The sequence below is a fragment of the Phasianus colchicus genome, chromosome 2 (genome assembly GCF_987193195.1).
Source record: "Phasianus colchicus chromosome 2, bPhaCol1.hap1.1, whole genome shotgun sequence".
Classification (NCBI taxonomy): domain Eukaryota; kingdom Metazoa; phylum Chordata; class Aves; order Galliformes; family Phasianidae; genus Phasianus; species Phasianus colchicus.
The window spans coordinates 89772890-89795966 of NC_143437.1; the positions used below are offsets into that span (position 1 = coordinate 89772890).

At 33.3% G+C, this 23077-nt stretch overlaps 1 protein-coding gene across 1 annotated transcript in view; it reads left to right on the forward strand.

Annotated features, from left to right (window-relative positions):
- CSMD1 (CUB and Sushi multiple domains 1) overlaps window positions 1–23077 on the forward strand; it is a 1018930-nt gene that overhangs the window by 841469 nt on the left and 154384 nt on the right. Inside the window, exons 25-28 of the mRNA XM_031611018.2 lie at window positions 3521–3647; window positions 6461–6663; window positions 17571–17762; window positions 19339–19477. Of these exons, the coding sequence (XP_031466878.1) occupies window positions 3521–3647; window positions 6461–6663; window positions 17571–17762; window positions 19339–19477 (661 nt within the window). The remainder of the gene's footprint in view (window positions 1–3520; window positions 3648–6460; window positions 6664–17570; window positions 17763–19338; window positions 19478–23077) is intronic.

The following is a 23077-nucleotide window of genomic DNA, read 5'->3' on the forward strand; positions in this document are numbered from 1 at the left end:
AACATCTAAACACCAGTATTGCTATTGCCCATTAGTACCTTTATTAGGCAGTTTTTCTCCTCCAGTTCAGATTTCTAGTCTACAATTACCAGTGACTTTCTGAGTTCAAGTTTCCAGATGATGTTCCCATGAGTTCTCAAGAAAGTCTTTCTTTTTGTGTGCTTTCTAATGCTTACCTTTTGAATCTGACACCTGGTACAGGTAAGCTACTGACTACTTCCAGCAAACTCAGCTGACTTGCTCGTTTCCCCTCTCCATCATTGTGTGCCAAATTTTCTATTCCAGGAGCTGCTTCCTTCTGAATACACTCACAGACCTGCAGTCCGAAAAAGAGCAAGTTTTCTTTCCTTTCAGAATTTTAGCTTACCCAGAGGATAACTGCTAGGAAAAAAAAAAAAAAAAAAGAAACAAAAAAACCCAAAACCATCAATGAAGAGCCTTTCTGCTCTTAGTAGAGATGTTATTATTCATACTTGGTTCTGGAACTTTTAATATATACATGTTTATATATGTGTGTTTGTGTGTGTGTGTGACAATTCAAAATAACTTTCAAATTTGAATTAATAGACATTCCAGGCTTCTTATACATTCAAGTTCTCAAGCTTTTAAATTTAATTGAGTGGCATCCTTTTCATTAGTGTTTGCCCTTTTTAAGAGACTATTCTTAATTTGTCCTACCTTTGTCTATCTTCCCATTTAATTTAAATAAAATCATTACTCTAAGTTTGTTTTCTTGTGTTCATTTTCACCAACAACTAAGAACTCGAATGTTTCAAATTTATTAAGGAAATAAATTCATAAATCTACCCAATCCCCTTCCTTAGATTGATGATTTGTCTTCTAAACTATATTTGGGATGTTGAAGTCTCAACCATACAATATTTCCAAACAAAACAAGAACAAATTCTGTATATTGAAAGCTGACTTAGGAAAAGAAGAGGGGAAGTCTTCTAGAAAGCTCTTACCTTTGCTCTTGTAGAAGATCTTTGACAACTCTTCTCCAAAATATTTTTCACTAATGTGTGTGTTCTTTTTATGCTGAGAATTTTTATGCTGTGTTCTCTGCAATCCCTTATCTTTACCTTTATTTCCACTTCTCTTGATAACATTATACTTTTATGCTTCCATATTAAACTTATCATTGCTACTGTGTCTTTTTTTTTTTTTTTCTTTTTTTCATTATACTTCTACTTTGTACCTTGTATTCCTAGATTTCTTTTTGGCATATTGTTGCAAAGATTTTGGAATAATTTGTTCAAAAATCTTTCATTTCTTGAGTATCTAGCTTTATACCTACATTGATGGCCATTCAATGCTGACCATTCTCTCTGAAAGTCTTCTAAAAGTGAATCTTGCTAGAATGCCTTTCTTATCAGTCTATTAAATTCATTAAATAATTATCTTTCTTCCTACTGTTCTGTGTGAAGAAAAATTCATCGTGAAGATCCCTGGAAATTCAGCTAGGCTTCTGCAGGTCATTTCAATCTATTTACTTATTTATTTGTTTGTTTGTTTATTTCTTTATTTAATGAGGTGTACATAAGTGGTAATTTCTTTATTCAGTTTTGTGCCACGCTCTTTTCTCTCTTTCTTCCTTTATTTGAATGACTTACTTTTCATCTTTTTGATTAAATTGTCAAGAACTTTGAACGATCTCCCTCCTATTTAGGCACACTTCCATGTTTGTGCAGATCAATTTTTTTTTTTTTTTTTTTTTTTCTGTATCTTAGATCAACATTTGCTGTTTACTGTTGGCTTCAGCAACATTTACATTCATCACTGTCTTTATAATCATTCCAGCCCATGTACATAGTCAACATATTCTACACCTTTTCATCATTGATAATACACTGCTATATTGATTTAGCGTTCACTTTCATTTTCTTAAAAACAAAAATAAAAAAAATCCTATAATTCCTACTCTAGGACTTTTTATTTTTTTGAGTGCTTGTTCAATTCTGCTAGTTTTAGTTCTTTATATAATGCAGCATATTCTTTGATGTGGCGATTTTACTGTATGCTCATTTCCTTTCCTGTTTCAGAATCACTCTAGAAAATTTGCTTTTCATTTGCTTCTAAGTGTTGGGTTTTTTTTTTTGTGGTGGTGGTGTTTTTTTGTCACTGTTGTTTTGTTTTGTTAATTTTTTTCCAGGCAAACTGTAGAGTTTAAATAATTCTGATTTCACTTGTTAATCTTCCACATAAGTTATTTGGTAAAGAAGTGTATCAATCATTTCTTTACTTGCAGATTGCTGTCATGGCAAATATTACATTCTGAGGTTACATAATTAAAATTACTCGAAACCTTACAGGATAGTTATATTTGAAAAAAAAAAAAAAAAAAAAAAAAAGTTTTAGAGTAGTTTTCTGCTAGTGGTTCTTTTCAAAACAGCAGGATAGGTAAGTAAATCACTCGCCTTTTTTCTTCTAAATTTAATTTAATGCCCTGTAACAATTCGGTTGTCAGCAGTGACTCAGTGGCATGCATTGGACTTAGTATTTGTTAGGAGTTGTTGCTGATAAATTATTTGGTCCCACTGTAATGTTTGTTTCATTGTGTCTTACATTGTGATAGACAGTTATGCTTGAGTTGTTCCCTCCTGTAGTTTTTTTTTAATGCCACTACTTGTGAGGCAACTCTGTTCAGGGTAAGTAAGATAGGACTTCAGGAGCATTACTTTACTTAACTGGGGAGACACTCATTCTTTTTCTTTCAAAAGTACCTTACTGTTACAGGGTGTTCCTGTTTCATTAGGGCACAGCTTTACAGTAGGCACGCAATGGCACAGTGGTCTAAAAGAGCAAAGTAAGCATCATTTCATTCTGGATATTTTGCACTGCAATAGGTCTCTCCACAAATTTAAGATAGTTGTGATAATAAAAATGGTTAAAACCAGACACTTGATACTCTCAAATCATAGCTTTCTGATTTATTATCTTACTTGTTGGGAATATGGCATTTAAATTTGCAAATATCTAAGTAAAATATGAGGCAATACTTTACTGCTTTATGGTGTAATTAAACCAAAAGTTATTGGAGAAGTAAGTTGAAACTATTCAGCTGAAAGCAATTTGACGTTAGAACAAGAAGAAAGTGATTTTCATTACAAAGTGAAACTGTGTAAAATCTGTATTTCAGCATTCAATGTTATTTAGGAAATACAAACATATTCGGTGAGACATTTCTGAGACCTTCAAACTTTATGCTTTCTGCTGTCTTACTGATACTAAAATTGTGATTTTGTAATCTTCACTTTGAAGTACTCTTCCTTGTAAAACATCTTAATCACAGAAGTATGATTTATTGCTTTGCAACAAAGGAGGAATAGAATCATTGTAAGTGTATTTTTATCTTGTGTACATGTCCTAGTTTATTATATGCAGTATAATGCTACTTCAGAGATGTTGTTACCTGTTACTTTTTAGAAGATGCAGAAATGTGGAACAGAAAAAAAATGGAAATGCAAAATGTTATAGTCTTCAAATAATAATAATAATGCAATCCTTATTTATTTTGTAGCTGAGTGTGGTGGTCGAATTCATGCTGCTACATCGGGGCGCATTTTGTCCCCAGGTTACCCGGCACCATATGACAATAATCTTCATTGCACCTGGATAATAGAAGCAGATCCAGGAAAGACAATAAGGTATATGCTTAATTTCAGTATTTATTATTTATTTCAGTATTTTGTAAATTATAGTCTATGCCATACATTTTCATGCTTCCCCTCCCCTTTCCTCCTTCCCCCCTCCCCCCTCTTTTGTTTTTTTGTTTTGTTTTCTGTTTGTTTAACTCCTTCCTTTTTGCATTAATTAAATTGGTCCTTGTTATTGTGTCATTTAAGCGGACCATTCCTCCAGGAAACCTCAATGCCTAAACTGTACTGGGGATACCTGGGCATTTAATTCTTGACTGTGAATTCCTTTGAATAGTATGGAGTATAAATCATGGGTATGGCAGAGCTGTTATGCCTTTTTCTAACAGTAAACAAGCTAAAGTGTCATCTGTGGTTTCAAAATTCTTCCCTTAAGTCATTGTAATGTCACTTTTTTTTTTTTTTTTATCTTACTGTCATATTCAGTGCAATAATTTGTTGTGAATAGAATATAATTATTCAGAGCTTTCTTGAATAAATTACCTCAAGCAATCCTAAATTGCCTGAGTCTCTGCCAGAAATGCTTGGACATCAGGCATCTTGGTCCTTGTTGATTATCTATTAGGATTTCACATGAAATTTGATGAGGTATTTACAATTAACAAGAGTATCAGAGAATATGAGCCCTGTAGAGCTTTTTAAACAACTCTGTAGTGTTTTCATTTCTTATTCCTGCCCTATTCCATAATATCATTATTAAGATATATAACATTTTGAAGTATATATCATATTTTTTACATAATCTGTTGAATAGTAAGACCAGCAGTATCTCAGAAGACCTTGAGAGTGAGCAAATTTAACAGAAATAATGAGACTTAGAAAAAGAAACAAGACTGAGGGAATGCTTAATAGATAATGGCTTATCCATACAGACCAGGCAGCGTAACAAAAAAGGGAAGAAATAATAATAAAAAAAAAACTACATCAAAATGAGGGAAACACAAGTGGTGAATAAAGTACAGAATAAAGGTAAATGCTAAAAACTGCATGAACATACCAAGAAAATAATCAAAACAGTTTCATTTCCATTATAATTTATGAAAAGATAATGGAAAGATTCAAGAACTTAGGCAGGAGAGAGGAGGTAATACAAGGTCTTCCACCTGATCACAGAAATGCCCTCTATCACTACGAGTTAGGGGATGAAAGAATTGAGCACTGCCCTACCAAAAAGGACCTGGGGGTATTGGTGACTGGGAAGCTGGACATGAGTCAGCGATGTGCCCTTATAGCCCAGAAAGCCAACAGTATCTTGGGCTGCATCAAGAGAAGTAGGATCACCCTAGCCCTCTAGTCTGCTGATGAGTTCTCACCTGGAGTATTACATCCAGATGTGGAGTCCTCAGTACAGGGGAGATGTGGACCAGCTGGTGCATGTCTAGATGAGGGCCACAAAAATGATCCAAGGGCTGGAACACCTTCCCTTTGTGGACAGGCTGAGGGAGTTGGATCTGTTCAGTTTGGAGAAGAGAAGGATCTTACTTGTGACCTTTCAATATTTAAAGGAGGGCTATAAGAAAGAAGAGAACAAACTCTTTAGCTGGGTCAGTTATAATAGGACAAGGGAAAATGGTTTCAAACTAACAAAAAGGAGTTTTGAATTGGATATTAAAAAAAAAAAAAGAAAAAAAAAAAAGATTTTTAGAATAAGGGTAGTGGAACATGGACTGGAACAAGCTGCCCAGAGAGGTGGTGGATGCCCCATCCTGGGAGACATCCAAGGTCAGGCTGGACAGGGTTCTGAGACTCCTGATCAAGCTGTAGTGTCCCTGTTCATTGCAGAGGAGTCGGACTACATGACCTTTAAAGGTCCATTCCAATTCAAATGATTCTATGGTTCTACTATTCTATTCTAAGTTTTCAAAGCAGTTTTTCTTTGTGAGTTCAGTACATTTATAAAAGTTATATATATAGCTAAATTGCTCAGAATTGAAGGAATGTGAATATCTAAAGATTCAGCTTGGTTATGCTGTAACAACACTAAAAACTATAGAATGTCAAGTTCTGCTTAATAAGTTAGTTTTTCCACTACTAACAGGAAGTTGCTGTGAATGCAAAAGTGTACAAAAATTTAACACATAATCAATATAGTACTAATTGTTGTAATTAAGAACAATTTTTGAGACTAACATAAGTAATGATATACAGCTGAGATATATTTCTTCACAATATTAGCTGTGTTTTATTTTGTGCAGAAAATTCACAAATAGTAAGGTGTTTCATTATTCATTTTATATGGACAATAGTTTGAACTGATCTTTTAAATGAAAATAATTTGTTTTTAAACTTAAGTTGACAAAACATTAGAAGTAAATGAGAAGTTATCTACTGGAAAGTATTTTTCTGTGTTTCCTTTTGATATTTAATAACCCCATTTCATTAAGCCATATAATTATTCAGCCTATCACAGGCAATTTTCATATATCATTTACATTTAAATGACAAATTAATAATTTCCAATTAATGACAAATGCAATGAAGAAGTATCAAAATACAACTCTTTAAAACAAACAAAAGTTGTTTTTGATGTTTAGCTGTTTAATTTCTTCAGTGTAAAAATACACAGTCAGAACTTTAAATCAATACAAAGATTCTGACAAATACCATAGCATTCTTAAAAATCTTTCCCAATCAGCTCACTCAACAGGAGAAATGGACAAGATATTCTAGGATAACCAGGCCTTCTTCAGTTTTGAAACATAAAGAGCATCTCTAAACCAAGAACAATTTGGGAATGATTGCTTTGAGTTTTGTGTAATTACATTTAATGAGTAATGTACAGGGCTTTTATTTTTTCTTTGCAGTCTGCATTTTATTGTTTTTGACACTGAAGTTGCTCATGACATCTTGAAGGTATGGGATGGGCCCATTGAGAGCAGTATATTGCTTAAAGAATGGAGCGGCTCAGCTCTTCCAGAGGATATTCACAGCACTTTCAACTCATTGACATTACAGTTTGACAGTGACTTCTTCATCAGCAAATCAGGCTTCTCCATCCAGTTTTCAAGTATGTAAATACTTTTGCATCTCAATATCAATAATTATTTACTACATTCGTATATATTATCCTTATACGCTTGACATTTTTTTTCTCATTTTACAGCTTCCTCAGTCTTTGCAAAAAGATTATATTATTTTAATTCTACATGCTTATGCAGAAAGTACAACTAGGGTGAATTATATTTGTTTTGTATCTGTAAGTTTTCTTATTTGTTCGTATATATTGAAATACCATACCCAGTATTATCTAATTAGATACTCTAATTACTCTAATTAGAGTAAGACACTTTATTTAAAATCCCTGTGAGTGCTGTCATTTAGAAGTAAAGGACACAAGTAAGCTTTCATTCATTATTTCTGAATAAGAAAATATACTTCAGGAGCTTACTGGAATTTAAATGAATTTAAATGATACCTATTTACTTTCTGAATGTTGTGTCCCAAACCATAGACACTTTAAGGAGTCCTAACATACCTAGTTAAAAGTACACAGGGTGAATTAAAATAGAGATATCACTAAAATTTCTGATTTGTTTGCAATACAATATGCTGCTGCAATACGTAAAAAATAACTTCTTTAAACTATTCCATGTTGTTTTACTATTATTTGTGGAAATGAAATGTGATTTTTTTTTCTTACTCATCTTAGCAAATATTTCATGTTACATTATGCAAAGAGGAAAAGGTATAATTTTATTTGTATATTTTGAAAGAAGGAAAATACTTGCTGACATGTTGCCAAATCAAATTCTTTGACCTTCAGTGATACTGCTAGTAAATATGAGATGATTTAAGGACTTAAGGGTGAAGAACTGATTTTGTCTCAGTATACTTGATGGATGTACTCATGATTTTGCTAGCATTTGCAGCATATGTCTTACTGGAATTAACTGGGATTAGTGGTGGAGAACTGAATGTGTCATCTCAAGTAAAGGGAAAATGATATTAAAGTTCCATTCACCCTGCTTGGCAAGTAGAATGTTCTACTTACTTTTTGATTGTAAGGAATGAAAAGTAGGGTTTAAGGAATATATAATGTAAATGTTAAAATATTTCATGTAAAAATGGGAGCTTAATTTATTTAGTCTCCTTGAGGCCATAAGTGGACCATGGTGGTCTTGATATGTAAAGGACTCAAGCTGATCAGAGTAAACTATGAATATGTGAGGATCTTTGTGTGCTTTAGTATTCATCATGTGTTCAACTGTATCTCTGTTTATCACAAAACTGCAAAGAATGTTGAAAATTCTCTGCAGTAGTAATTCCTAACATTATGCATAGAGTAATTCAGATAATGTAGATGTTTAATTACAAGTTCTATGACAGGAACTGCTTGAGTTTCGAGTCTCTTTGTTACTGTGTGATGGGTTTTCAGGTGATGCTTTTATTAATGAGCATATTGTATTTAATCTTAAATTACCAACCAAAACGTTATCTTCAAATGAATAATTCCTTGGAGAACCTTCAAGAATCTGGAATTTTTTATGCATGCAAATTCTGTACTGGATTGTGCCATTAGGATAAGTATCTATGTCAGTAAACATCCACTTACAGCATCATATGAAGGATATAGATATGAGAGTATCAAGTCAAATAAGCAGCTTAAAAACAAAGTATTGAATTGTTAGTCTTTGGTTGAGAATTTGTTTCACAGTACTGCAAGTTTTCTGGTTACTTTTATTCTATATGTTCAAGAATGCTATTATAGCATCTGCCTAAAAAACTTTTCAATGAAAATATGGTATGAAATAGATCAGAAAATAATTACCTATGAATTACTTACTGTTGATTGTATATCTAGTTACGCATGTTTTTAATGGAAAAATATAAATAGCTGCAGATCACAAAACATTTGAATGCTATTAAAAGTGCCTTTGTCTTGCCCACTCAGCTCAGCATGCAGAGCATGAGGACACGAACTGACAAGAGTGATTATGTTAATTGTAATCAGTCTAATGCTTTTCATTAAAACTTAATTACCATTTAATCATGCATAAAAGGACAAAAAAAAAAAAAAAAAAGGAGTTCACTGTACAAAATTGACCTTTACTCTAGGGGTTAAATACATTAAAACTATGTATTACAAGCCAGGGATGTCAACCAGCTTTCTTGTCATGATGCAGAAAGTGAACACAAGAAGGGTATAGACATATTTGATAATTGGCTTCCTTTTTCTGAAGACACATAGGTACTAGTAGCAAAAACTTCCCATCTAAGTCAGTGACTAAAATGAAGTTTTCTATCCTGGATTAATTCTCATCATACTTTCCGTAAAAAAATTTCCCTTTGCCATCTAATCTAAATACCCTCTCTTTTAGTTTACAGCTGTTTCCCCTTTTCTATTACTATCTACCCATGTAAACTCTTGATTTCCCTCCTGTTGATAAGCTCTCCTTAAGTACTGAAGTGAGATCCTGCTGAAGCCTTCTCTTCTCCAGCTCTTTCAGCTTGTCTTTGAAAGAGAAATGCTTTAGCCCATTGATCATCCTCATGGCCCTAATAAACTGATGCATTTATAGTTCTTCAGCAGATTTTTGTAGATATTGCTCCTCAAAGCTAAAATGTAGCAAAAAGTTATTCTCACACTTCTTATGATGGAAAAACATTTTGTGGATGTCTCAAATTCAGACCCAACTGTTTTCTATGCCTACCTCTGTTTCTTTGGCATTGCCAGTTTCTCTTATGGTCTTCTGTAAGCATACACTTAAAGATCAATATAACTATGTGAACAGAAATATTACTTCTTTCTGCTAATACTGAAGAACAGGAAAAAAGGTCTGATATTTTATCAACTTTTTTTTCTAAATTTCTTTGTAATGTTTTTGAGTTATTGAAACAGCTTCAACCATTTATTTTGTTAAATAATAAATATTAAATGATGACATCTGTATGGTTGGTTTAGCCCAAATTTGTTTTTTTCTGTTGTTTGTTTGCTTTCTCAACATTATAGAATTTTCTTCGAGGTAAAAGTAGAGTTAAAAAATGAAGAAATTATTTCTGACTAAATCATTAGATTAACAAAACAAATAATCAATTATGTAATAAAGTAAGCAACTTATACCAATGAGTTAATTAGAACTATTATTTGGAAATTGTTGTTTCTGATGTTGACTTATCTGTTGATCTGATCTGTTGTTCATTGATTGCTGAGATAAATCTTAATTACTTGCTTAATAGTTCGACTTACATTTAAGTATAGACAGTTCAATGTCAGAATTTTCATTTTTGCGTTTCACTACAGAGAACTATAGAGAAAGGGAAGTTAGCAGTAAAATCCATTTTAAAAGAAATTTACATATGAAGAATCACATCTGTGCCTTACTATGTGCCCATGGAATTTTGAGTTCAAAGAAAAAAAAAAAAAGCATTAAGATATCTTTAGTTAAAATACATCAATCAAGATTCTCTTTTATTTAAGTCTGTAACCTAATCATTCTTCATTGTTTAGTTTCCTCTTTTGCTTTCTTTGATGCTATAAATGTTCATTACATGCTTACAATAAGTCAGTTTAATTGGTATGGAAAATAATTTGTATCCATAATTTAATCCATAGCCTGGTTGAGGCATCCCAAGTCTCATGAAAAGTAGCAGCTCTTCACTTGGTTCCTGTACAACTAAAAAGAAATGAAGCTTTGGTTACTTGAGTTACCTACTTCAAACTTGCGGACTTTCATATTTCAGACTTAATAAAGGAGATGGAATTAGTATTTGGGTTTCTTTTTTTATTATGCTACTGGACGATGCAAGATAGTTATGTTTCATACCAGTTTGCTTAGTTGTTAGTGTGTATATTTTTATGTATACGTAGTATTCTTGTTTGAGACCAACCATTATTCTTTCACCTATGGAAGTGCTGGTTAGTCTGAAATTACTACAAATCCTATTGTCAGGAACAGATTTTTACACAAGTCTGATTTAGCAGCAATTTAGTTTTTATTAATTCTTTTACGGTAAGTCATGAGGATAGTTTGTATGATTCTTAGTAGCATTCAATCAGCACTTAATCATCAGACAATTTAACACAATTGTTCAACAGAATTTACTTACTATAATCAAATACAATGGCTTAGTTAGATTCAGGAACGGGGGAGGCTTCTAAACACAGCTGGGTGTTTGATAATCTTTTCCTCCAGTATTGAGCTGCTGCTCATCTCATTTAGGATTGCCTTTGATAGGATCATGAGATTATTCATTTTTATCAGTAATTTTCCATGATTCAGATCTTTTTCTGTTGTTTTTGGGGGCAATGATTCAGTTTTGTACTACTCCTTCCTCTTTCCCTCATAGTACATAATCATACCTTCATCAGTTAGCCATGTTACATGAGATCTGGCTATGGCCAAGGGAGGCCTAATTGTCCCAGGTCTATATGTACAGATAGCAGAGGGATGATACATTGTTATGCTCCAACACACTGATAGATAAAAGACAAATTATGTTCTGATGGCTCTTCCCAGAATCATAAATCAGACATATAGATTACAAAGGCAAGAGCTGCTCCATCGCACCTATGTACAATGTCTTGACTTTGATATGCCAAAATCCTTCTCAAATCTGTTGTGCAAGTTCTTCTGTCAAAACATGTAAAGACTGTGCATTGCCTGTAACTTACAATCCTAGCACTTGAAAAGTCTTCATAGATATTATAACCATATGAAGTAAAAAAGAAAAGGATGTATTTAGCAAAATACTGCAACAAATGTTTACATGATTGTTTACCACAGGCAGAGTGCAAACAATATGGAGGAAGGTGATTGTTTTTTTGTGTGGTTTTGTTTGTTTGTTTGTTTTTGTACAACACATTGCAGGCAAAACAAACTGATAAAAGGTGAAGTGTCCTTCAGATGAAAGATAAATTAGGCACAACTCTAGCATATTGATCACAAGGCTATAGACGCAAAGATATACAGCGAATCATGTTCTCAAAGACAGTATGGTATTGATTTTCAGTGATGTTTTAAATCAACTTTGAAAAGGCAGTTTGGAGGCTAAATCCAAAATAAAATCCAAAATGAGATTCTGTAAGATTGTTAAATTAAGTTTAACACAGTGCTTACCAACACATTAAGGTCTGAAGACTCCCTAGATACCTTTGTTTTTTCCAGCTTCCCGTTCTTCTTACACTAATTCCATCATTTGTATACACATGCATGTGTTACCCTGACCAGATGAGACAGGAAGAAGAAGGAAAATATGTACAGAGCAGGACTCTATTAACACTGAGTATTTTGTAAGTTACTGTGTAGAACACATGGACAAGAACTGGTAAGCAGCAAAAGAATTCTTTGCCACTTAACAGAATTAAAATACCTTCTCCTGGTTATGTTATTTTAGAATCAATGAATCACTGAGGTTGTAAAAGACCTTAATTCTTCTCAATCATTTCTAAAAATAAAGTCTTGCAAAGGAATTCAATTGACTTAGCATTCTTCAGTCAAAAACTGTAGTTATTTCTTTTCCTGCTTTCTATCACATGTATTTTAATTTAATGCTCTTTTAATTTGACATTTAATTTCCCACAGAGTTATACCGGAGAGACTGGCTACTCGTGGCTTGGACAGGTGTATGATTTGCTGGGTGAAGAACTGGGTGAATACTGAGGCTAAAGAGTCATAGTAGATAGCATTCAATCCACTTGGTGACTGGTCACAAGTGGTATTCTCCAGGGCTCTGTCTTAAGGCCAGTTTTGTTCAACATTTTTATTGGTGATCTGGTTGAGGAGTTTGAGTGCACCCTCAGTATGTTTTCAGATGATACCGAGTTAGGCAAAAGTGTTGATTTGCTTGAGGGCAGGCAAACCTTGCAAAGGAATCTGGATAGACTGGGTAAATGGGCTGCATCCACTGACATGACACTCAATGGGGGTAAGTACCAGGTCCTGCACTTGGGTCACAACAACAACAAGGCTTGGGAAAGGTGACTGAAAAGTTACCTCACAGAAAAGGACCTAGGGATGCTGATCAACAGCCAGCAGAGTGTCCAAGAGATCAAGAAGGCTAATGGCATCCTAGTTATATCAGAAATAATGTGGGCAAGCGGAACCAGGAGAGTGATTGTCTCTTTGTAGGCAGTAGTTTAGGTATGTGTTCAGTTTTGGGCTGCTTACTACAAGATGTACACTGAGTTATTTGAGAATGTGCAGAGAAGCTGGTGAAGGGACTAGAATGGAAGACATATGAGGAGTGTCTGAGGAAACTGAGTTTGTTTAGTCTGGAAAGGAAGAGGCTGAGAGGAGATCTCATTTCTCTGTAAGTATTTGAAGGGATGTTAGAGTGAGGTAGGTGTTGGTCTCTTTTCTCAGATGGGAAATGATGACGTGAGGTTTTAGGTTGCACCAGTGGAGCTTTAGAATGTATATCAACAAATTCTTCATGGAGATGATGGTCAAGCTGGGCTTTTTATGGCAGTAGTGAAGTCTCCATGGTGTTTAAGAGATACATGGATGTGACTTTAAAGGGCTTGTTTTAATGAAAGGATACAGTAGGTTAGACTGATGGTTGGACTTAATGTTCTTAATTATCTTAATGTTGTTTTCCAAAATATATAGTTCTGTGATTCTTGCTGCATTCAGTTTCAAGTCACTGAATTCCTCAATTTTTAAAAAACTTATATGGCAATGTTATATCACAGTGCAAAAATACCCGTTCCCATACTTATGTTAATTATACGCCTTTATATCAGTATATGGGTTGAGAAGAGCCTCTTATGAAGTGAGATAGATGATAGAAGAATTAGTGATTCTTAACTTTTGGATAACTTATTGACGTGTATAATACCTATGACCTTTAGATAGTTTCTCAATACAATGTATGAATGAAATGAAGTAATGGTAGACTTGTAATTTTTGTGCAGTTACAGAACTTGGAAATCTTGTGATGTAAAACTACTTGAAAATGAGATGTGTTGAAAAGCTGACAGCCTGTCTAAATGTTCATTTTACTGGATGACATATCAATGCTTAAATGTCTGACGTTTGATTTAATTAGGATCAAGTGTACTTGGCATGATAAAAAAGCTGCTGTTTTCAAATACAGAAAGAAATACAGCAGGAACAACAATGTTAAGATTGTTTTGGTGTACCTGTTTTGTGTGAGAAATGGCGATTAACAGTGAAATAAATTTTAAAAGGCATCAGTCTTTAGTAATTGGTGCATACTTGACTCAGATTGGGAATAATTGTTGATCGCTGAAGATTTTTAAGAAAGAAGAAAAGAAGATATGAAGAGATTTGTTTGAAAAATAGTAGTTGCTAATGAGATTGACTTATATTAATATACATCAAAAAATTTGCTTTTTTAACAGTGATGCACAAATGATCCACTTTTTGAGCTATTATTATCTGTCAAATAGGAAATAACTTCTCTGAGGTCATGACAGTTCTTTGTTTCCCCTGTGCTCGTGGATACACTTAGTAAAATGCACTAGTATGGGATGTCACTTAGATTGTCAGGGTGGTTCCTGTGGAGTGCTTAGATGATACTCAGTAGTAATAATAGCCACTACTTTAGTTCTTGGACTGATGCTTATAAATTCTGGTGAAAAATTCTCCCAATGTCAAAAAAAAAAAAAAAAAAAAAAAAAAAAAAAAACTTCCATTGTCTTTTACTTAATTTACAAATGAAACCATCTCAAGGTATGTAATGTATTATTTTGAAGTGGGGGAAAAAAAAATAAATTAATAATAAAGTGATAAATAAAATTTCTGTATTTATAGTATTTTATTTATCATATACCATGAATTCTGATGTAGGAATGTTTCATAATTTCAGCAATTTTTCCAAATGGTCGCATATTTGCTACTGTACACATAGAACTACATTAATAAGGTCCTCCTTTTAATCTTTTCTTGTTTCTCATTCTGCTCATTATTTTTTTAAATCTTTCTCCTTTCTGCAAATATAGAGTACAGTTACACTTGAGCACAATGAAAACAACTAGATGAGTAATTTAATTGCAATTAATTTCCAGTGAGATTTTAATTTTCCTATTGGGATAACATTAACTGACAGTTTTGGCTAAAAAAAAAAGGCTAAAAACACCAAACCCACATTAACTGTCTCAGCTTTGGAAAAAAAAAAAAAAAATTCAAATGAAAAAAGGATTTTTCATTTGTACAACTTAGTATCTGTCTCTTTCAGTTTTGCAAACGTAGTTGCTGTTTCCTGTAGTCTTTTGTTATGAAAGGAAGGAGTAGATGCAGCCAATAATAGAGAAAATTGACTTCCTGTACATTCTGGTCACAAAGATTGCATTATGGTGGTAGTAACAGAGCTTTTTTTTTTTTTTTTTTTTTTAATCTCTCCTTATGGAAGCCTTTGAGTTGTAATATTTGAAATAAACTAAACTTAAACAAACAAACAAACAAACAAAACAACAACAACAAAAAACTTTTAAATTAAATAACAGTGTTCCTAAGGATTGAAGCAGAGAAAAAAATGGAAGAAAAAAAAAATTAGATAAACAGAGCAGAAAGATCACTAACATACATCATTTGATTGTACAAAAAAAGTTTCAAAAAAAGATTCAGACCTTTCAAAAAAAATGAAGTGAATGAAAATATAATTAATTAATTTTAAACCACAGCCAACATAATAAAGTCTGATTCCTTCCTAAAAAAAATAAAATAAAAAATTTTTAAAAAAACCATTGATTTAATTTTGAGGTGTAATGTAATTTCAAGTGAAGACACCTAAATTTGTGTGTCAGTTTAGATGTCTACATGTGTACTGCATAATGGTCAGAGGAAATGCAGAGCCTATCTGAAAAAATATTTTAATTGTTTAAGAAGCTGTTTTTTGGCTCTGGTTTGCAGGTTATTTCTAGTAAGATTCTCAGTCTGTTCTTATTCCAGCATAAACAGTTGGCAATGATTGTTACAGGAGAACAAACCTCACAAAAATAACTACCAAGTCTCACTGGCAGCAAACTGCCCATAAGCCATTTTTCTTTTGTGTTTTTGTGTGTATATTTGTTCATGTTTCAAATAAACCCTCAGTCTTATTTCAATTATTTAGATGCCCTATACAAATTACTCTTGTGTAATGATCATAACATTTCATTTTTCACTTTGACTCTGTAGTGCCAGAGGTGGGAAAAACAGCAGTGAAAAAGCAAGTACAGATTTTTTCTCAGTGACATTTAATACCATATAAAGAAGCTCGGAAGAAACTATGCCCTGTCTATTTGCAGTAATAGCTGATCATGAAGCATAATATAATTATGCTCCTACTCTTTTTTTGGACCTGTAATTTTTAGAGCTTTCCTGTAACCTAATTGCTTGCTATGCTACATACTGCTCCAAATGCATAGCCACTTCTTTCTCAAAGCATAGGAAAATGTGCAGCCAACATATATTATCATAAGTAATGATAATATTATCAACCAAGAAAGTGGTAAAAAAAAATGGTTTTAACAATGTCATATATGATTTCAATAAATTATATCAGTTTATCTCTGAATCCTTGTTATAGGTCTGATCATATCTTACAGACACAAGAACAAAATTACACTTTGAAAGGACATCAGATTTAGAGTCAAGCCGGTTATGAATTAGTTTAAGAATGAATTGATTGTCTGATGTGTGAGCATGCAGGAAGTATAAATGAGGCATACTAGAAGAAAAAAAAAAAATATATATATATATATATATATATACTTGATATTTCAGATTTTTCAAGCATTCCCCTTGTGGTACAGATGAGAAGAAAGGTGGGTGGAGCAGACTTAATATGTCCTTGATCTTGGGTAGAAGAAGTTTAAATTAGACTGACTGAAGACAGTGAAAAGGATAGAGGGACTTGTTTGTAGATGCTCACCAGTTAGTTATTGTGACACTAGGTTTTTGACTTCTTTATTTGGCTTTTGCTTCCAATTGTGGCCAAGTTTTTTGAAAAGGACATGACCGGGTGAAACAGTCTAGAGTGATGGCAATCATAGTGCAGCTCAGTGATGCAGTGACAGGAGTCTGCAGAGATGGGACCTTCCTTCCTACAGTGTTTACTGCAGCTCGGGATATTGAATACTTGAGGCCAGTAGAAGAAACCTGGCCTCTTCCATGAAACAGTAGTGAATACAGATTTGTGTATATACTTTTTTGGAGAGCTAGTTGCTTTAAGTCATACCATAGCGATGGTTCTGCTCAGTTTACCATTGTACTTTTTGAATTTAATTAATCATTTTTACAAAGCAAAATCTATATCCAAAATCAAGAGCGTGAAAATATGAGATATGTTTGCATAGATTGAGAAAAGACAAGAGGAATACGAGTATTATTTTTTTCCCTGCACCCACTATTTGCTAGAATAGATGTTTGGGTAACAACTAGAACAGAAATTGATTAATTTAAGCATACTTTGAAAAAGTTATTGCATGTCCCTGAAAAGGAAAATTCAGGACTACTTAAAACTGCCTTTATTTCAGCCAGATGGGCAAGCATAACATTTACGTGCTGGATATGGATATTATATATAATATAAATATAAATATAAGTATAAATATAAATATAAATATAATATAATATAAAACAGTGTTATTCACATTATGTTACTTACCCTATTGTGCAAAAAGGTATCAAAGTGCATAAGGAAATTTGCTTTGATAACTGAAACATTGCAATTTAAAAAAAAGAGTTACTAGATCTTCTGTTACATTAAGTGGATGAAAAAGAAAGAAAGAAAGAAAAGCTTGTGTTTGCTTGGCTCAAGCCATATTTTATACTAAGGAAGCTGGCATAATTGTGACGCATTTCAGTGGGCAAATTTTCATAGAAAAAAAAGGAACAAAATGCATTCCCATGATAGATAATGAATAAATACTACTGCCTTGCTTGGAATGCCCTTATAAAAATGCTGTGCTTCTAATTAGAGATGTGTAGCATCTACATCATTAACCTTTTATTTCATGATTCTTTAAAGCTTCTATAGCATCAACCTGTAATGATCCTGGAACACCACAAAATGGTACCAGATATGGAGACAGCAGAGAGCCTGGGGATACTACTACCTTTCAATGTGACCCTGGTTATCAGCTTCAAGGACAAGCTAAAATTACATGTGTGCAACTGAATAACCGATTCTTCTGGCAACCTGATCCACCTACATGCGTAGGTAATGAGATGATGTTATTCTCCATTTAAGAATGATACAGATTATATTTATTATTCAGCTGGTGGGTGATGTGTAAATAATAATATGGAAGTGTTTACTAAAATAAGTGTTTACTTGCATTATTGGTAAATTAAAAGTTGTTAAATAAAAATCAAAAGATATTTGGTGTATAAAGGTCTGGATGATTTACGCACTCTCTGATGTGCAAATTCTATTTCTCCCTATCCGGTAAAAATAAAGAAGAGGAAAGGGAAGGGGGCAGAGGAAAAGGAAAGGCAAAAAAGAAAAAAGTATATTTGGGGGAAAAAGTGTGAACAAATCTTTACTTTTCCTTATATTTAAGGTGACCTTGAAGGGGAAAGCAGATAAAAATAGTCTTTACTGCAGACATGAAAATATTAGAAACTTTAGTAGTTCTCTTAAAGGCATTATATATCAGTTTTAAAATTACTATATAGTCTTTATTTTAGTATGCTGCTGATTACTTCCATTTAATAAGTGTATTTATCTCTGAACAATCTCTGTGAGACTTCTGTTCCTGATTTAGTGCTTTCTGCTCCATTCATATCTCATAGTTTTGATCATGGTTTTCTCAGGTTGAATTATCAGAACAGCTTAGAACACGTAAATCAAATGGCTGCTTATGAATAAAGCAAAAAAGAAATACATCTAATAAATAGGAAAAATTAGACCAAAAACAATGATTAAAATATTAAAACTATAGACAGATTGATTAAATTGATTAAAAATTAAAATAAAAGTTTATTCTGTTTTCCTAAAATAGAAGGAGTATTCTCATGAACATTTGCCTTTTCATTACGAGTGTTCTTTCAAAGTAAATATTTTGCTTATGATTTACAGTTTTGGAGCTTTTGAATGAACCTAAAGTGAAACATTTGTTCTATGAATTATTCCAACCACAAACGGGCATTCAGTCATAGAAGCATTGAGTAAATCAGATTAGTATAGATGCCCAAGCCTTAGTACCGACAGCTTGATTCTACAGATGTGTTCAGTCTGCATGACTTGGTAATATATGTGCAACCATGCTGACTACTGTGCTTTTGAGGTAGGCTTCTGTGAAATCATTACCTTTGAAAGCTGGACTTCTTATGTGTTTAAAAGTAAAGCTTAATTTATGGTAAGTAAATTAATATATTTGATTTTTTTTATTTTGAAAATAATTTTACTGACTGAATCAGCACTGCTTTGTATTATATCTTTGACTAAAAAGGGCTGCATTGTGAATTACACTGTTAAAGTACTTCCTGTACATAAGAACTTCAGTTTGACAGAGATGGGACCATGTAATAGCAAGAATATACAACATTTCCTATTCAACTTAGTATTTTTATTCCTTTATGAAGAGCTTTTCTTGTGCTTACTTTGAATATCAAAAAAGCTCATTTTATTTCTGGAAAATACAAAGAAGTTTTCTAGGTGGGAGTGTGAAAGCTATGTTCAAATTTTTTTTTGTTATTAAATGTAGAAGTCAATTCACTTCTATTCAACAGCTGACATACACTTGTGAATTTAACATGTGACCATATTCGTATTTCTTTTTACATTGTGACAGCTGCATGTGGAGGTAACCTGACAGGCCCAGCAGGAGTTATTTTATCACCTAACTATCCACAGCCGTATCCTCCTGGGAAAGAATGTGATTGGAGAATAAAAGTAAACCCTGACTTTGTCATTGCCTTGATATTCAAAAGGTACTGTTTCTAGATTAATGCCTCTGTTTAACAGAATTTCAAATCTCATACCTTAAAATGGCATCACTTAGCAGTTCTCAAAACTTCTAACAATATGTGTTGGAGCATACATCTAGTATGTGCTATAGCTTTGCTTCAAAATAACACAAAATAACATAGGTATATGTCACTTTTGACATCAAATACATACCTGAACAATAAAAAATTGCTGTAACCTCTGAAAAAAAAAAAAAAAAAAAAAAGCTTTGAAAAACTGTCCATTTATGGAAATGCTTGATTAACATTTTTTATAGTAGAGATTTGCACTGTACTGCCTAAAATTCAGTTATTAAAGTTTCTTTTTACAAATGCAGGTTGAATACACTGGTTGGAATGCAGAAATCAGGCAATAAAAAAACAAAACAAAACAAAACAAAAACCTACAAATGTAGTAATATCTTGTCTCCTTTGTCAAGAGATAAAAGATATTTGAATAACTCTATGTCATTGTGATGAAATAAGTTTTATTTACTCATGATACCATCATCAACCTATATTTTTTGTGTATGTTTTTAACACAAATTGAAGTTCAGGAATATAATGATATTCATTTTTCCAGTTTGTTATTTAAATTTGAATCAGGTCTATGTGATCATCTTGGCAAGTGAAAATTTTTTTCTTCCTTTCATTTTGTATCCTAAATTTGGTTTTTAAGCTAAGAGTAATATTGCTTTCTGCTTCAATAGGTGTAGACCAATTATGACTATTTTACAAAAAGAAGTACAAGTTCTGAGGGTTTTGGTGTGCACAATTTGCACTCTTTTTTAGAAAAAGAAAAAAAAGAACAGTTTTATCTGTTGACTGACTGCAACATGCTTTCTAACAATATATTGATATGCAGTAAATAAAAGAATCAAAGCATGAGGAATCTGAAAGTTATCTAATCAATAATAATAATTTAAAAAAATCTGTTCTTTGAGTATTTTTTCAAGCAGTATTCAAGAATGAAAATAGTTAGCCATAAATTATGCTCTTGGAAATATCTCATGATAGGTATATGCCTAAATAATCAGCTAAAATGTCCTATTTGAAGTAAGACGAAAGGAACTTAGTTACTCTGTATTCAGATTTGTTTGTAAATCCTATTTTAGAGAATATGAGATATGAGAAGCATAATGGAATTTGCAGTTCATGCTATAATTCCAGTACATGCTATAAATAATAGCATTCCAGTAGTCACATTTGACTGACCTAGTCTTTCCTAATTTTGATATTCTGCACAAGAAGTTCTTAAATTTCAATACAGAATAAATCTTCTTTAGAAATCTGAAAGAAAAAGTTATGCTATAGCTTCTGTATCTTTTGATGCTACATTTTACAAAACTATCTGAATATCTTGGATACTAGCCTGTCTTCTGGTTGTTATATAGGTCATTTTAAGCTTTCGATTATGGCATTTGTAAATATTTTCAGAAAGATGGACAAAAAGAAAGAAAGAAAAAAGAAGGAAAATTGGAATATGACTTAACTTATTGTCACTGTTATCTGTGTATGTATATATAGTTACTAGACTTAAATTGAAAGCTTTAATTACTTATAATTTTTAACAAATAAGATATTTACAGTATAAATGGATTAGAACAGTAATATAGATTCCTATCTAATGAAAAGATGTTTGAGTACACACTGGTAACCTTGTACTAGAGAATTAAATTGAGATAGAAATATATTTAATGTTGGAACTCACTACACTATCACAACATACCTCTAGTTTTATATAAAATGTCAGTGAAGAAATAACTCTCTGCAATCCTTTCAGTAACTTGTTTGAATTGTCTTAGACATCTGCAGAATCCACTTTCTTAATGTACAAGTTTCTCTTCATTTTATCTTTTTTTTTTTTATTCTCAGATAGTATGCCACAGCTGAGTCCTGAATTATTCTCAAGGAAATGGCTTTGAGAATATAGAAGTGTTATACTTAGGATGAGAATGTGAACTAAGAATACAGAGATGCAATGTATTTTATCAAATGTGTTTTGGCTACAGAAAGATTGAAAAACGTTACCCTGTAGAACAGAATAGTAAAATTGCTTTTCCTTGTTCCTGATCTCTAGACTTCTCTTTCTTTTCATTCTTCTTACTCCCAACTACAATTTCCCTGTCTTATCAAAAGTTTCAAAACATTCTTTTTTGGCTTCTCCTACCTGTTGAAAATAGAACATAAAATATTCTTTATTATGTAAAACCACTTGCATTTGACATTACTTAGGAAAAGGGTAACACGAGATAAGGGCCTGGAAGGAAGAGGGGCCCAAGAAAGCAGTGCATCCCGGGAAAAAGGAAGTCTGGCAAGAATGCCAGCAGGCCTCCATGGATCAACAAGGAGTTCTTAATTAAGTGCAAAAAGGAAGTCTATAGAGAGCAGAACTAGGAACGGGTTACCTGGGAGGACTACAAAGATGTTTGAGCAGCCAGGTCTCAGGTTAGGAAAGCTAAAACTCAGTGTCATGGTTTTATGTTTTTTGGTTTTCAGTACTCCACATCATAACATCATGTAGTGCACTGGGAGTTAAAGTGTTAATGCTCCAATTCCAGGAACTTATTCCTATACATTACAGAAATCATGGGATCTGGCCCTTCTGGGTGAGGCGGTCTCTTACTGCCTTGCAGTGGGTGCTGGAGGGTGCTTTCCTAGCCATTCGAAGCTTTTCAGGTTTGACTCAGTCTCAGGAACTCTCTCTCTCCTATCTTATTTGATTTATTAGTCTCAATTTCAATTAGATTGTATTATATTGTGTTATCTTGCATTCTGATATCATAGTTAGTAAAATAAGTTTTCCTCCATAGATCATTGCCGCTGTTTTTTTTTCTTCCTTCCTTGAGCCCAGCTCCCATCTCCCTATCCCTTTTCCTTTTCCCTTCCCATTTTGTGGGGCCAGGGGGGAGGGGCGGCAGGGGCCTACTGTCCCCCTGTCACAGGCAGAGATTGATCTAGTTTACTCCATGACACCCAGGTATAATTAAAACTAGTCAAGGACATAAGGGGAGCAAGAAGAAATTCTACAGGCATATCAGTGATAAAAGGCCAGGGAAGATGTGGGCCCTCTCCAGAGAACTGGTCACAAGGGCTGTGGAGAAAGCTGAGATGCTCAATGACTTCTTTGCCTCAGTAGCAGGGGCTCTAGCCACAGCATCCAAGCTGCAGAAAGCAAAGGTAAGAACTGGAAGAAGAAAGATCTGCCTGCTGTAGGTGAAGATCAGGTTCGAGACCTTTAAAAAACCTGAAGGTTCACAGCTCCTTGGGACTTGACAAAATCCATCCCTGGGTTCTGAGGGAACTGGTGGATGAAGTTACCAAGCTGCAATCCCTCATATTTGAAAGGTCATGGCAGTCTGGTGAGGTTCTTACTGATTAGAAAAGGGGAAACATAACCCCTACATTTCCCTAGAAGGAAAAAAAAGAAAATCCAGTAAACTACAAGCCAGTCAGTCTCACCTCTGTGCCTGGCAAGATCATTGATGCTCCTGAAGGGCCTACACATGGAAAATAAAGATGAGGTGACTGGTAACAACCAACCTGGCTTCACGGTGGCAAGTCATGCCTGACAAACTTAGTGGC